We start from the raw sequence: 16,717 nt of genomic DNA, 5'->3' as shown, positions 1-16,717 counted from the left end.
CGCTCACCGTCACCGCAGCCACGATCTGCTGTTCTCAGGCAATCCTTCCGCCTCAGCCTCCCAAGTGGCTGGGACTACAGGCACACACCACCATGCCCAGCTATTTTTGATTTTTTTGTCGAGATAAGGACTCGCTAAGTTGCCCAAGCTGGTCTGAACTCATGGGCTCAAGCAATCCTCCAGCCTTGGCCTCCCAAGGTGCTGGGATTACAGGCGTGAGTCACTCTGCCTGGCCAAGTCTGCACATTTTTTAAAAACACCAACTCCCAGGTCTTCAAACAAAACCTTACTCATAGCAGCACCACCCACAACCGCCAAAAGTGGAAGCACCTCACACAATGGAATATGGTTCGTCCATTAGAGGGAAAGCAATTCTTTCCTCTTCTTTTCTTTTTGTTTGAGTTGGAATCTCACTCTGTTGCCCAGGCTAGAGTGCAGTGGCATGCTTACAGCCACTGCAGCCTCGCTCTGCTGGACTCAGGCGATCCTTCCGCCTTAGCCTTCCAAGCAGCCGGAACTACAGGCGCGCGCTACCATGCCCGGCTAATTTTTTTATTTATTGTAGAGACGCAGTCTCGGCAAGTTGTCCAGGCTGGTCTCAAATCTCTGAGTTCAGGCAATCCTCTTGCTTTGGCCTCCCAAAGTGCTGGGATGACAGGCTTGAGCCACCGCACCCAGCCAGGAACGCAGTTCTGACACACGCTACAATGTGGATGGATGTGAACACACTGGCTAAGTCAGACACAAAAGGTCATGTATTGTACTATCTCATTTATACAACGTCCCGGAACAGGCAACTCCACAGAGACAGATAGGAGACAAGTGGCTGACAGGATGGGAGAGGAAGGGAAGGAGGAGGGGCTGATGAACGGGGCTTCCTTTCTGGGGTGATGAAAAGGTTCTGGAACTAGAGAGTGATGACAGCTGTCCAGTATTGTGAATGCACTCAAGGTCACTGAATTGTGAACTTCAACATGGTTAAAATGGTGAATTTTGTGTTATGTGAATTTTACCATAATTCTAAAAATAAAAAAGGTTCTTGGGCCTTATCCCAAACCAAGTCTTCAGGGGTGGACCTGGGAGTTTGTATGTTTAAAAAACATTTTTTGTGGAGATGGGGGTCTCAGCAGCCAGTTCAGGCTGGTCTGAACGCCTGGGCTCCAGCAGTCCTCGAGCCTTGGCCTCCCAAAGTGCTGGGATTGCAGGTGTGAGCTACCATGCCCGGCCCGGAATTTGTATCTTTGAGGAGCTCCACCAGCAACTAAGATTAGGCAGCCGCCAAGTCCCAAGCCAAAGACGTCCTTCGAGCAACCACAGGCCCAGTCGACTTGGGGGCGTCCCGGCCTGGCACAGGTGAGCACCGGTGTCCACTTCCCACTCCTGGCTCTGCCCTGCATTGGGGCCAAGCCCTCCTGGGTGGTCCCAGGCTTAGGCTCCTTCACACAGGTCAGCCCCCTAGCAAGCGGTTGGCCAAGGAGTGGGCAAGGGACTCCCACTCCTTGGGAACCCATGGGAATCAGGCCCGGAATCTGAAGAGGGGGAACACAGGGAAGAAGTCTCCAGAAGGTAGCAAGTGGGCCTCAGGCGGCCACCGAGTGGCCTCGAGGGACAAGCCTGCTGGACAAGGGACATATGCCAAGGCCCTGGGGATGGAGAGACCATGCTGGCCACCAGATCCCAATGCTGGCCTCACGAGAGGATCCACAGTCCCCCATGATGTGCAGGGCGGACAAAAGGTGGCCAGAACCCCAGATGGCTCCTGGGGTGGGGGAAATTCCTGGGGGGCAATTGAAGCACCATGAGGAGCTTGGAGACACCAGGTGTGTCCCGGGGATCTCCTGAGAAGGCCCCAGCCCACAGCAGGTCCTGTCCCCGGCGGTCTGCAGCTTGAGGTTCCAGCTACCTTGGGGAGCCCTGGGTCCCGACTCACCTTGCCCGGCGCACACATCGTCCCATCCAGAGGGGGCCCCTTCTTGGTCTTGCAAAAGTAAGGGTTGTCTGGGTGGCTGCACCACAGCTGCTTGCAGGGGTCGAAGGTCCGGAACTGGAAGAGAGTGTCTGCAGCTTGCCGGGACGCTCTCGCGGCAGGGACCGCCAGGGTGCCCCCAGCTCAGGCCCTAGAATCCATGACACCCCAGTGGGACTGGCCAGCGACAGGCCTGTATGGCTGGCGGGGGCCATGAGCCTGGCTGGTTCTGGGTGGCGAGGGCCGGGCCCACACAGCACAGGGGCTTCGGTGGCCCTGCGTGTGGCCCTCAGAAGCCTCCCGTCTCGGGGAGGTTGGCAGCGGGGGGGCTCCCTGACCCTGCTATGGGTGCACCTTCATGAGGCCTGAAGCCCCCCGCCCCGTTCGCCCAGGCCTGCACCCAGCCCAGCCTCTGCCTCTGTTCCCTGGGCCTCAGGGTCATCTCGTCCCTGGCCGTCCTGCTTTCTGTCCTGACAGCACGTCCTCCAGGACGACCCTGGGGAATCGGCTGATGCCTGGCTCTGGCTGTGACGCTGTCCTGTGGACACCTCTCCAGAACTGCCATCGTGTGAGAATGGAGTGCACCGTGCCCCTAAGCAGTCACGGAAGGAGTCAGACCCCCCACTTCTGTGCCGAGTCCACCACTGGCTCGCTGTGGGGCTCAGGCGGCTTACCTAACCCCTCCGGGCCTGTTTCCTGGTCTGCAACATGGGATTACCTTGCTTACTTTTTCACGCAGTAGAGACGAGCATTCAGACGGACACTCACAAACACAAAACTCTGGCGGCACGGCCTTAATCCTGAACAGCGGGTTCCTGCAGACGGCTTGGCCCACACACGTGGCCCTGGGAGCGGCTGGGGCTCCCCTGCCGCCGTGTTCTCTCCTCTAGGCCTCGGTGCCTGCGATTCCCACCTTCTGGGGTGCCCTCTCCCTGACTCCATGCCTCGCCTCATCCTCTGGGAAGCCCTTGCGGCTCTGCAGTCCACCACAGGGTCAGACTCCACGATCCCCAGCCGAGCCTCTATCGCAGCCCCGTGCTTCCCGCCCTGGACCAGCCTGCGCCCTGGGTTTGCCCCGCCGGCCCCCAGGTGCCCGGGCCGCTCACCGCAGTGCACGTCATGTAGCCCAGGCCGAAGTCGAAGCGGCACTGCTCGTTCATGGAGTAATGCAGGCCGGGGAGCTGGGGCAGTGCCGGCCAGTCGTGGGCGAAGGGGTCATCCCGCAGGCAGTCGTAGGAACTGGGAGGGGACACGGCACCCCCGGCGGCCTTCAGCAGGGCAGCTGTCCCCCCGGGAGGCACGGGCCCCTTCTGCGTGGCGCCGCCCGTCTCCCTGTCCTGGGTGAGCCGCCCTGCCAGCGCAGACCCCCTCTCGACTCCCGCGTCCCCTCTCCCCGCCTGCTCACTGGGGGCCCGGAGGCCGAGGGCTCGGCCAGGACGTGGGGGATCGGGGCACTCACTGCAGGTAGCGGCTCAGCTCCTGCTGGCTGCAGCGGGACCAGTGGAAGCGGTGGAAGGCGGCCTGCACCAGCGGCGCCATGATGCTGCCCAGCCGCACCTCATCGCCACAGCGGTTGCCCTGCCCGTCGTGCTCCATGCCCAGCCTGCGAGGGGGCAAGGTGGCTCGCTGGGCCCTGTGGCGCACAAGCCTGCCAGCACCCCGCCTGCCCGGGGCATGGGGCGGCCACGTGCCCCTGGCCTCCTGGCCGTGTGGGCCTCTGAGCCAGGCGGTGCTGCCGGCCCGCCCGCGGCTGTCTCGGGGGTGGCACGCGGTGGGTAGCCCCCGGAGCCCTGTCCCCCGGAGGAGCCCGTCATGGACAGCACAGCGGAGGCAGAGGCGCCTGCAGCTCCTGGTCACACTCAGTGCATCCCGACATGCTTGTCTGGTCCCAGCCTCAGGGGCTCAGAGGGTGCTGGGACAGCGCCATGGCTTCCCTGCCTCCAGTTCTCGGTCTCAGACGAGCCTCCCCCGGAGCCTCAGAGAGGCTAAAACAAGGGGTGGGAGTCCGCCCTGCCTGATGGCTTGGGCAGGCTGCTCCTGCCTGGCCCGAGCACCCCTGGCCTGTGGGCACACTCTCCCTTTGGTTTGTCTGATCAGCCAAGAGTGGGCCTTGGGGGTTCCTGGGCAGGACAGGACACCGTGTCCCAAGTGGTTTTCCCCCAGGGCAAGTCCCCTTGAGGCACGGGGGAGAGTGGGCAGCCAGGGCAGGGGACGTCTGCGTGGCCCTCCGAACCCCGCCCCTTACACATGGCCGGTCTCATGGGCCACCACAAATGCCGAGGAGAAGCCGTCCTCATGGTTCAGGGTGCAGCTGCGGACAGGGTGGCACATCCCGGTGACAGGAGCGTAGCCTGGGGGAGATAAGAGGGGTCTCCAGCTCCTGGCCCCGAGCACAGCCTGAAGCCACCACCCTAACGGACAGCCCTGGACTAACTGCTGCTTCTCCCGGGACACCCAATGTCCCCTCATCCCCAGAGCTGCCCCTTAGCCGGCATAGCTCAGAAGACTCCCCCCTGGCAGCAGGCCCCCAGCCCATTGCCACCTGAGCCCTGAGGTTGCCCTGACAGTAGGTGACCTCATTGCAGCTGAAGGCCGCGCCCCCATCTAGGCATCCCACGCTAGGTACCGTCTGCCACCTTGGTGGCTTCCTGACCCGCCCGCCTCGCTGAGTGACCCCTGGCAGCACGGGGCTCCCACGCCCGTCTCTCTGCTGGGGCACTCTGGCCCCTCGTCTGCCTGGCATTGCCCCCGCCAAGCCTGCCTCCTCTAGGGGACCTTCTCTGGGGCCCTTAAGACCCCAGCTAGTCCCCTTTCCAAGATGCCACAGGAGGTGGCCAAGCCACTCACCCAGAGTCTCGCAGCAGGGGACGGGCTGCTGTGGACCGAGGCCAGACTGGCCGTCGGAGCCGAGGCCAGCGGCCCATGGCAGCCCGGGGCTGGGGGTGGGTAGCAGAAGGTCATGACACTGAGACTCCAGGTAAAATCAAGGAGACCAGAGGATAGGACCTGGCCACCTGCCCGGGCTCTCGCCTCAGCAGAGGAGAGCGGCTGGGACAAGACAGAGAAGTGGGTGGCCAGCTGTGGGAGCCACAGGGCCCTCTGCTTGTACCTGCAGGGGCCAACTCCCAGAACCCTCCCCTGCCTTCATTCCTGCCACACCCGAGAGACCCCAAGGCAATCTGTTCAAAGAGAACGACAGAGAAGGGCAGGAGGGCCGGGGGTCTGGGGTGAGTGGCGTCTGGACCTGTCGGTGAAGACATTGTGAGCGCACCCTCACCTCTCCCCCTTGGAACAAGCAGGAGAGCCTGTGGTTTTTGTTCTGTATACTTTGAGATAATCGTTGAGTCCGTGTGCCAGAGCGAAACCCTAGGTCTTCTTCTCTGTGTCGGTTGCATGTGAATCCTGTTCTGTGCATTTTTCATGCACCCTATTAACATACGACACGAGGCTGTAAGGTTCGAGAAGGTAGTTTTTCATTTTCTTTATTTCCGTCCCTCTTATTCTATGTTGCGGCCATTCTCGCTTTCTGGAATCTTACTAGACAGATGTCGTACCTCCTGGATGGAGCCTCTGTCTCCAGACTTTTCTCTCCATCTTTTTGTCATTTTGCTCCCGATTTAGAGATGTCCTTGACTTTTTATTTCAGCTTCTGAATTTTTTGTTACCCATCATATCCTTAATATCAAACAAACTCTTCGTTGTTCTCTCATTCTTTGTAGCAACATATTCTGGGTTTATGAACGTATTTTCTCAACATTCTGGGAATACTACTTTTTAAAACATTCCTTTACAACATCTAAATTATCTCTATTTCCTCTGGAGTCAGTTTTCAAGCTTTACGTTGTGTTTTCTATCTTGGGCCATCTTCATGCTGTGAGTTTTTGTTTGTTTGTTTGCTGGTTTTTTAAATACCAGGGGTTACCCAAAAAAGTCAGAATTTATTTATAAAAAACTGTATGTCTATTCTTATACGTTTAAACTTCAGTCACCTTCAAAGTACTCTCTGTTGGGTGCAATACACCTCTCAAGATGCTTCTTCCACTGCGCAAAACAGTTTGTGAACTCGTCACTTTTGAGGCCTTTTGGCGTTTCTGTCATTTTTCACTTCATCTCTTCCACATAGGCACAGCATTTCCCCTTGAGGACTTTTTTCATCCAGGGAAACAGACAAACAAAAAAGTCACTAAGGGTGGGATGGGGTGGACAGGGCGGGTGGGGCACGGGGGTCATGCTGTTTTGGGCCAAAAACTGCTGAACACTCAGCGCAGTGTGGGCGGGTGTGCTCGTAGATCACTCATCATGCAGGACATGGGCAAACGCACTGAAAGAATTTCCTCTCCCCAAACTCACTGAAGCTGAATGCAGCCTCTCACGACAATGCTAGCTGGTACACTGATGCCAGCGGGTTGCTAGAACACTTACCAAGTAGGGGAAGCCTGTACTCCAAGGGGCCTGCCCTTGCAAAAATAATTCCGGGTTTTTGGGGTCCCCCTAATATCTGATAACCCTGGGCTGACTTTCCGTGTTTTAAGCTTAAGGTCCTGTTGGCTTCCTCTCCTCGGAGGCAGTTCTGCTTTCCATTAGGGCTCTCCCAAGACCAAAGCACCAGGTGAGCACTCTTATCACATGGGTTGGGCACATCAATGGCTGCCTTGCATGTGGGGGCAGCCAGCCACATCCTCCTGAGACATGGCATTTTCAGTTTTTGCTGCTGTCGTTGTTAAAAAATTCCGTTAGGTGTGTCTTGATAGTGCACGGTGGGCTCAATTGCATTTCTCTAATGTCTACTGTAGTTAAGCACTTTTTAATCTATTATCTATCTATCTATCTATCTAGCTATCTATCTATCTATCTATTGAGTTGGAGTCTCACTCCTTCGCCCAGGCTGGAGTGCAGTGGTATGCACGCTCATGGCAACCCCAGTGTCGACCTCCCGGGCTCTGGCGATCCTTCCGCCTCAGCCTTCCAAGTAGCCAGAACTACAGAACTACCACGCCTGGCTACTTTTTATTTTATTATAGAGATGAGGTCTCACCAAGTTGCCAGGCTGGTCTCGAACCTGCGGGCTCAGGTAATCCGCTTGCCTCAGGCTCCCAAAGTGTTGGGATTACAGGCTGAGCCATCGAGCCCGGCCTAATCTATTTATGGCTCATTCATATTTTGTGAAGAGCCTGATAAAGCCTCTTGCCCATTCTTCTTCCAGATTGTTTGTCTTGTATTATCATTACTATTATTTGTAGGCATTCCTCATGTACTTAAGCCATTTTTTAGATGTGTGTTTTATAACTGTTTCCCCCCCAGCGGATTAATAGCACCTTTAACACACACACGTTTTTAAAGTCAATGTGGTGCTACTGATCAATCTTTTCCATTGAGTTGGTGCTTCTTGTCTCTTTTTAAAGGAAACTTCCCTTATTCCAAGAACACAGAGCTATTCTCCTACATTACCGTCTGTGAGTTTTATTATTTCCCCTTTCTTGTTTAGACCTAAAATTCAATGTGCGATGCTCTTTGTGTCTAGAGTGAAACAGAAGCACCAGGCTTCATTCTCCTCCCAGTCCAGATATTCAGTGGCCCCAAGACCATTTGTTTAAGAGACTGTCTTTCCTCTCTATTCACAAGGGTCACCTTTGCAATAAACCAAGTGTCCACACACGCATAGGCTCAGCTCTGAGCTCCGTATTCTGCTTTAATTATGTATGTATCAATCCTTGCATCAAAACCATACTTTCTTTAATTATTGTATTTATGTAAGTATGGAATAATTTGCTCTTCTTAAGTTGTTCTTGGCTAGTCTTGGTTCATTGCGTTTTTATGTATAAATACTAGAATCAACTTGCCAATATCCTGGAACTGAACTTGCATTGGAGTGTACTTTCACTGACCCTATCAATCAATTAGAGAAAACTGATAATCTTTACAATTTCAAGTTTCTTTATATATAAGCAAGGCATATCCCTGCCTTTGTCTTTTATGTCTATCAAAGATGATTTACAGTCTTCTGGATTAAGTCTTGGATCTATTTCATTAGAATTATTCCTAAGTATTTTCTAGCTTTTATTCTGTTATAAGTAGTAACAGTTTTTAAATTTTAGTTTCCATTTGTTGTTAGACTATAGAGATTCAATTAGCTTTTTATAGACTGACATGATCTCCATCAATCATGGTCTAATTAATTAATAATTTATTGTGTTTATTTTAGATTCCCTATGAACACAAGCATATCATCTTCAAATGAGAACCTTCCATTCTGATCCTTATATTTTCATTTCTTTTTCTTGCCTTATTTTGCTGGCTAGGACTTCTACTATGACACTGAGCAGAAGTGGTAATAAACAGGCATTACTGTCTCATTCTCAGTCTAGAGAACACTTTGCCATTATAGATCACGTGTGTTATTGATTTTTTATAAAGATCCGTTACCATACTAAGAAAGTTTCCTTCTATTCCCAGTCCCATAAAACATTTGATCATAAATGGATCTTGATTTTTGTCAAATACATTTTCTAGGATCAATTGAGATAGTCATGCAATGTTCTCCTTCATTCTGTTAATGTGGCAAATTACAATGATTGATTTTCTTTTCTTTTCTTTTTTGAGTTGGAGTCTCACTCTGTCACCCAGGTTGGAGTGCAGTGGCACACTCATGGCCACCCCAGCATCGACCTGTTGGGCTCAGGTGATCCTTCCACTTCAGCCTTCCAAGTAGCCGGAACTATAGGCATGCACTACCACGCCCAGCTGATTTTTTATTTATTGTAGAGATGAGGTCTCACCAAGTTGCCCGGACTGGTCTCAAACCCCTGGCTCAGGCAGTCCTCTTGCCTCAGCCTCCCAAAGTGCTGGGATTACAGGCTGAGCCACCAAGCCTGGCCAATTGATTTTCAAATGTTAAGCCAAACTTGCATTCCTAGAATAGACTTAAATTAATTGTGGCATGGTACCTTTAAAAAAATCTAGCACCAGATTTGATCTACTGATGTTTTGTTTGTTTATTTTTATCTATAACATGAGAGATATTGGCCTAGAGATTATTTTCTTATAACGTCCTTCTCAGATTTTGGCATCAGTGTTATGCAGACTTTCTTAAAATTAAATGGAAAATGTTCCTTCTCTTTTCATTCTCTGGGAATGTGTGTATGATTGGTATTATTCATCCCTAAACATCAGGAAGAATTATCTAGTGAAGCTAGGAAGTCCTGGAGCTTGCTTTCAAGAAAGTTTTTTTTATTGCAGATCTAATTTCTTTTTTCTTTTTTTTTTTTGAGTTGGAGTCTCACTCTGTCGCCCAGACTGGAGTGCAATGGCCGCTCCTGGCCACCACAGCCTCCGCCTGCTGGGTTCCGGCGATCATTCCGCCTCTGCCTTACAAGTAGCTGGAACAACAGGCGTGCGCTACCACGCCCAGCTAATTTTGTTTTGATTTACTGTAGAGATGAGGTCTCGCCAAGTTACCCAGGTGGGTCTCGAACCCACGGGCTCAGGCAATTCACTCACCTTGGTCTCCCAAAGCGCAGGATTACAGGCTGAGCCACCGAGCCCGGCCTCAGATCTAATTTCTTTAACAGACACGAGACCATTCAGATTTTCTATTTATTCCCTCAGATTTTGTGTTTTTTCCAAGGGATTTGTATTTTTTGTCTAAGTTGGCAAATGTATTGACATAGAGTTGTTCAAAATATCTTACTATCTTTTAAAATTCTATAAGCTATATAGTAATGTTCCTTTTATATTCCCCATCTTAGCAGATTGGCACAATCTGTGCTTACTTTTTTTGAAATGAGCATGGCTAGGGAATTTTCCTGTTCTGATCCACGTTTTTCGAAGAAGCAACTTTTGGTTTTCTTGTTGCTCCCTGCTGCACAATCGCCTTCCATGTTAATCATTCTGCCCTTGAGAGCTTCCTTCCCTCTGCTTTTGCGGGAGATGGTTTGCTGTTCCTTGTCGAATTTCTTGAGACAGATGCAGATAAGACTGACTTTCAGCCTTTCCAAGATAATAAACGCACTTGAGGCTACAGCTGTCCATCTGATCGTTAGGTTAGCTACATCCTCACATTTTGATCTCCCAGATTCTCCTCATCATTCAGTTAGAAATGTGTTCTCACTTTTTGGACCCGTGGAGTGTTTATGAGTGTACTGTGCAATTTCCAAACATTTAGAATTTCTCATCTTTCCTTTCCCGTGTGGTCAGGGAACACACTCTGTGTGATTTTCTTAGATTTGCTGAGATTTCCCAGTGGCCCACACAGTCTGGTTGGGTGTATCCTCACATGCACTTGCACAGAGTGCATGTCCGCGAATGGCTGGCCAAAGCGTTCTGCATGCATCCATTAGGCCAAGGTGCTTAATTCGAACCTTTTATATATCTGTGGGTTTTCTTGTCTGTCATTCTGTCAGTTGCTAAGAAGAGTCCTGGCAATTTATTCAACTCGCCCATTTCTTCTTTTAGAGCCATCAGTCTGATACCGTTCGAGTCATTATGTAAAAATCTCTAAACTTTTAAAGGTTGGAAACACATGCGATCTGTGTTTTAGAAATGGGGAAGGCAACGAACTCTGAAGCCCAGGGACACACCTCGTCAGGTCCTTGGCCAACCACGCCCGGACTCTGCCCATTGCACCACCTCCGGTCTTCCTCGGCCCCCAGAAGATGCAGTTTTGGGGGAAGAGGCAGAGGCCTGGATGACTTTCCAGAGCCGGGGGGCCACCAGCGCTGACCCAGACTCTCACCCGGCTGCGGGGCACGGCCTCCCTGCCTGGGCTCTCTTCCCTGGCCTGGGCCAGCCCGCCCGGGGAGGGGGGACCCTCACGTGGCCAGTGGCTGGTCCCGGCCTCCCTCCGCCCTGTGAGGCTCACCTTGCATGCCCGAGGGCCCAAAGTCCTGCCGTGTGAGGAAGATGGCGTGGTCGTGGTATTCGTCGTGGCCCGCGTCCGGCTTCTGCTGGAGGTAGGCCCAGCGGCAGACATTCTCCAGGCTCTGGGAGGGGTTCCCGATCTCGATGAGGCTCGTGGACTGCAGGGAGGGAGGAGCGGAGGGTCGGCGTCCAGGGGGCTGGGCGAGCAGCAGCAGTGCTAACAGACCCCATCCGCCAAGGACCCCGTCCAGGTGGCACCAGGGCCCTGTCCCGTCACTCTCAGGGCCCGCCCCACCTGGCCCATTCTTCTGAATGGAAGGAGAGCCTCCTCGGCCACACTCACGCGCGCGAGTTTCTGCACAAAGTCACTGCGTGGATTTCAGGCCAGATGCAAAAGCAAAGCCCTGAGGTCACCCACGGCCTCGCCTGGCCCCTCGCTCCACCCAGCTCCAGCAGTCCTTGTGCTCTTAGGCCTTGGACGGGGGCTCAGGTCAGTGTGGACTTCACCCCAAAGAGCTCATAGCTCTGGAAGTGTCCAGGCCACGGGAGGTGGAAATCCCCACAGGGTGTGCGAGCCCAGGATGGGGGGGTGGGAGCCGGCTTGGTGCCCCTGCTTGAACCCAACACACAGAGGAAGAGAAACCGCAACCAACACAGCAAAGGAGCCATGAAGACCAGGAGCGTGGACAGCCATTCCCACGGGGGCCAGGGCCAGGACGCCCCTGGGAATAGCCACATCCCGTTCTGTATCGTGACACACCCCCGACAGCCAGGCTGCTACGTGACCGACCGTCCTGCACACACCCCACACCTGACTTGGCAGACGCTCTCGGTCAGTCTTCGGGACTGAGGACGAAGCCCTGGACAGGAAACTGAGGCAGGAGGAAGTTAAGCGACTTGTGGAGGAACTAAGCCCCGAACCCAGGAAGCCTGAAACTGAAACCTGATTCCGCCCGCTGCCCCCAATAAAACGCAGACAGAAGCGTCTCAAAAGCAGGGCTCCCGGGAGCGGCATGCTTCCCGCGGCCTCCACGATCCTCGCAGCGGGCACACCGGCTTCTGTCCTCACCACACACTCCCGCCACCGACGCACTTCCCTCCAGGAAGATCAAGAGTCCTTCCAAGAGTCCCGGGCACGGTTTTGTTTTTGTTTGGATCCTCTGTAAAGAGTCACCTGGCCATACAATGGAGATGTGCCTTCCTGGGTAGACAGGTACCCAGGCGCTCTTTCCCGTGCATAAATATGCCCACAAAGTAGACACACCTAGTTCACTTCATGTGTACAAATAGCAAAGAGTAGATATAGGGTCCCGTTAGTAAGCCAGGCAGTTTCCGGCCGGGGAAGGCAAGTCATGCAAGGAGGTCCTGCGTGTTATCTGAGTCAACGACTTCCAGGACGGCAGAGCGACCCCAGGCCCCAAGCCCAGAGCCGACTGTGAACTTTGGGGGACAGATGACTCACCACACCAAGGTGTCAGTGGGTGCTGTGAGCCAAGTCATAAACCAGAGTGAGTCGTCTTGTTACCAGGACTTGCTGGACATTGGCACAGGGTGGCCAGCCCAGAGGGAGCTAGAGGACAGGGGGCAGGTGAACTTCCTGCCCCTGCAGGACTGCCCGGAGCGTGTGACCAGCTCCGGCCAGTGACTGTGAGCCAGGGTAGAGTGTGTCTCCTCCCGACTGAAGCATTTAACTGCCTGCTGAGACCTGACGGAGAGTGCTGCTCTGTGACGCAGCATCCCGATGGGGACGGCCCGGTCACCCAGGCCCGAGGGACGCTGAGACCAGACTCCTCGGCCGACGCGCACGGAATGGGTCGCACGAGCAGAAAATGTGGTTTCACGGCACCGAGATGCAGCGTGTGTGTCTCTGCAGCATCGCCTCCCCCGCCCTGACAGGCGGGAGGCACGGGGAGGGGATTGGACATCTGAGCCAGACCCCCAGCCCGAGTCCTTGCGGGTCGAACCTGCCTCCAGGCAACCTTGGGAGGTCACAGCTCTGAGGGAGGGATCAGGCACAGGGCCCGGCTTCCCCACTGTGTCCAGCGGCGGGAATGGGCGTCGGGGCAGGGAAGGACGGAATCCTCGTGCATGGCTCTGACCTGGTGCCAGAGTCTGGGGCCTCAGGGTTGCTTGTGCACCCCTGATCTCACGATGGCCAGCACAGACACAGACAAGAATGGAGGACGTCGTTATGTGAAATGGGCCAGGTCTGGAGAGGCAGAGGCCACGTGTTATCACTCCCGTGTGAGAACTGGAAAAAGTGGGTCTCACAGAAGCAGAGGCCAGGACAGTGCTTACCAGGCGCTGGGGAGCAGGGAAGGAGGACAGCCAGAGGCTGGTTCATGACACAAAACTCCAGCTAGTGTCCTCAATGCTGTAGGGTGGCTATAATTAACACTTTTTTTTTAGTAGGGGTCTCACTCTGTCGCCCAGGCTGGAGTGCAGTGGCACGATCATAGTTCACAGCAGCCTCGACTTTCGGGGCTCAGGCGATCCTCCCGACTCAGCCCCCTGAGAAGCTGGGACTACAGGCGTGCACCCCCGTGCCTGGCTAATTTTTAAATTTTTGGTAGAGACAAAGTCTCACTATGTTGCCCAGGCTGGTCTTGAACTCCTGGGCTCAAGTAATCTGCTTGCCCCAGCTTCCCAAAGTGCTGGGATGACAGGTGTGAACCATAACCCTCGGCCTGACACTTTATTGCATATTTTCAAATAGCTAGAAGAGCAGATTTCGAATATTTCCAACACAAAGAAATGATAACTGTTTGAAGAGAATGATATGTGAATTACCATGATTTGATCATTACCCATCGCCTACATGAATTTCAGTATTACACTGTACCTCATAAATATGTTCAATTACTCTGTGCCAGTTAGGAGTACTAGTAAAAGCAAAAAGAAAACCCAAACAAGAACTATATTTTAAAATAGCTGAAAAGGGCTGGGTGCAGTGGCTCACGCCTGTCGTCCCAGATACTCGGGAGGCCAAGGCGGGAGGATCCCTTGAGCTCTGCAGGTCGAGGCTGCAATGAGCTGTGACTGCACCAACACGCCGGAGCAAACCTCATCCCTAGAAATAAGAGATAAAATGAAATGAAAGATTGCCAGCCCAGGTTCAAGCCAAAGGGCAGCACAAAGCCGCTGATGACCACTTTCTCTAGGGTGGTTCGAGCCCCTGGAGCCCGGGTCCCCCACCCACGATGCCCGACCCCGCCCGGCAGCCCCCGTTGGCTGCCTCCAGGGAAAGGGCCGTGCTTATTCCAGAGCGCGTCCCCAGCCCCGGGGTCAGGAGCCCCCTGCCCCCGAGGAGCCTGCTGCCCTTGGGGTTCGGAGCCCTGCCGGGGACAGTCTGGTGGGTGGGGCCTGCTCTGCCTTCTCCATGCCAGCCCCGCCTCCCTGGGGTGAAACAGCCCCTCCTTTAACCTGGGCCAGACCCTAGGCTCTGGGGCTGGGAGGGCCCGGGCCTGGCCAATCCCAGCACTGCATCTTCCCGGCCATCAGGACGGTTCAGGGGTGGACACTTGCCCAGAGCGGGCCAAGGTGTCAGCAAGGCGTGAGCCGCTGACGCTGCAGCTGCCGGAGACCGCCACAGCAGGGGCGACCCCTAAGGATGAAGCCAGACCGAGCGGAGCGGAACAAGGGTGGCGTGGGGAAGGGATTCCCGGCGTTCACACAAGTACCCAGTCTGTCCCAGCCTGAAGCCTGCCCGCCATGCGTGCCCTCTAGCGTGACACCACAAACGACCCCCCATGCAGCCCGAGGAACCAAACGCCTGTCATCTCACGTTTGCTTCGGCTCAGGAACCCAAAAGTAGCTCATCAGGGTCCCTCCGACCCAAGGTATCTCCGGAGGTCGCCTGAGGCTCATCCGAAAGCCCCCGGGGGAGGGCAGCTCCCAGCTCCCTCGCGTGGCGGCGGGCTGGCTCTGACCCTCGGGCTCCCGCCACACAGCGTGGCCTCTGCCCAGGGCCGTCTCCCACGGCAGAGTTCCCAGCACGCGCGGCCCGAGACAGCAAGAGGACACCCATACACCACAGAAGCCCCAGTCTGCTTATAATCTGAGCTCCACCCAGCCCACACTCGGGCGTGGGCCCGACGCCAGGCCGTGAACACGGAGAGGCAGGGTCGCCAGGGACGGTGCTGGAGGCTGCCTGCCGCAGACGCGTCTCACTTGGGTGTCGAGAAACTCCTCCTCTCGCCAAAGCCGAGTCCGAGTGGTGTTCTTGTCACCTGCAGCTAAGACAGTCTGAGCAAAGCACTTCCTGCCGTGGGGACTCCAGTCAGGCAGGCAAGTGAAAGATGGCGGCTGGTCTGCAAGGAGCCAGCGGGAGAGGAGCCCTGGCCAAGCCTTCGAGAGAGAGTCTAGGGTCCAGCCAGAAAGTCAACATCAGGACCAGAGATAGACACAAGGCCGGGAGGGATCAGAGCCAGCCTGAAGTAGGGCTTGGGAGCAAGCAGGCTGGGGTGTCCAGAGCCCACCACCTTCAGTGCATGGTTCGTGGGCAATTCTGGAACGTCACTACAAGCCCAAGCGCCCACAGGGGCGAGGTCGGTGACACCAATAGGTGAGGCAGGCTGGTTGTTTTTCTCGCTTTCCAGTTGTGAAGGGGAAAGGGTACAAGGGATATGTCCCCATTATGATAAAGTGGGGCAATAAGGAGTGGTGAGGGTTGTGGCAAACCCCTCCACGCAGCCGGAGCGGGTGATGTCTACTCCGCTCTGGCAAGAGCAGAGGCCTGGAGCAGCCAGACTGGATTTCTCAGGTCCGTTACAAAACCTGGATTTCACAGATGCCTCCCGAATAGTAGTCGCGGGCTCAGCTTAGGTAAGTTCTGTGGAAGTGCAACATGCCCCCATGTTGCCGGTTGCAGATCCCTGGCCCTGGCAGGGACAGCCCCTTCTCCATGGCCCTGCAGACGGGACCGACCCTGGCTGCTCCACTCTCCCAGCTGCCGCCTCCATGGCTCAGCCTGGGCCCCAGGCCTTTCGGCGGCCAAAGCCGTCTCGCTGCTGCGGCAAGATAATTTATTGAAATATCGATCTGCGTCTTTGGGAGGCTGAGGTGAGTGGATTGCCTGAGCCCGCGGGTTCGAGATCCGCCCGGGCAACTTGGTGAGACCTCATCTCTACAATAAATCAAAAATTAGCCGGCCGTGGAAGCGCGCGCCTGTAGTTCCGGCTACATGAAAGGCTGAGGCGGAAGGATCGCCGGAGCCCAGCAGGGCGAGGCTGCGGTGGCTGGGAGCGGCCACTGCACTCCAGTCTGGGTGACAGAGCGAGACTCCAACTCAAAAAAAAAAAAAAGAAATATTGATCTGTGTTTTTGTCCCTGCCTTGTTTTGTGCTTCACGTCTTCCAAGAAGGCAGACCGCCCTCGCACCCTCCAGCCCCAAGGGGTTTGGGCAGGGTCCAGAGCTGGCATGGCCCGGGACCCCCTCCCGGCCTTGGGGTCCTGAGGAGACCCCCAAAGGAGGGCTGGAGGAAGGGCTGAGGCTGGGGGTGGGCTGCCCTGCAGGCTGCGGGAACAGTGACTGGGTGTAGGCCCTGGGAGACCCGTCCTGGGCGTGGCCCCGAGAAGTCAAGGCGGGGGTGCGTCTGTGTGCAGGCCCCGGGGACGCGGCCTGCCGCTGGGTCTCAACTGGCGGGGCCCAGAGCAGCCGGGGCCCCCACCCTCCAAGGGCTCCAGCCCGTCTCTGGTGGGCACAGAGGGCTCAGGGGCAGGCCTCGTCCTCGCAGGGTCCCGGGGCGCCCGGGGACCGCGGTGTCTGGAGGCCAGGGCAGGGCCACACGCATCTGAAAGAGCCCTTGGGGGGTGAGGCAGGGAAGTCGGGAAGGGGACAGCGTGTGCTGAGACGGGTCAGAGCCGTGGCTGGGCAGGACCAGGAGGGTCAGGACC

The 16,717-nt window shown here is 55.3% G+C and overlaps 1 protein-coding gene across 1 annotated transcript in view; it reads right to left on the bottom strand.

The window, feature by feature from the left end:
- Nucleotides 1–16,717, bottom strand: part of ADAMTS2 (ADAM metallopeptidase with thrombospondin type 1 motif 2) — a gene marked incomplete at its 5' end in the record, with an annotated part of 122,438 nt that overhangs the window by 17,147 nt on the left and 88,574 nt on the right. Inside the window, 5 exons of the mRNA XM_021708302.1 lie at nt 1,931–2,044; nt 3,073–3,205; nt 3,426–3,569; nt 4,212–4,317; nt 10,824–10,980. Of these exons, the coding sequence (XP_021563977.1) occupies nt 1,931–2,044; nt 3,073–3,205; nt 3,426–3,569; nt 4,212–4,317; nt 10,824–10,980 (654 nt within the window). The remainder of the gene's footprint in view (nt 1–1,930; nt 2,045–3,072; nt 3,206–3,425; nt 3,570–4,211; nt 4,318–10,823; nt 10,981–16,717) is intronic.

The sequence above is a fragment of the Carlito syrichta genome, unplaced genomic scaffold (assembly GCF_000164805.1).
Source record: "Carlito syrichta isolate Samal-C Ts95f unplaced genomic scaffold, Tarsius_syrichta-2.0.1 Scaffold135728, whole genome shotgun sequence".
In the NCBI taxonomy this organism is placed as follows: Eukaryota; Metazoa; Chordata; class Mammalia; order Primates; family Tarsiidae; genus Carlito; species Carlito syrichta.
Note: the sequence above shows the minus strand (reverse complement) of the source record. Positions and strands in the feature narration are given on the sequence as shown.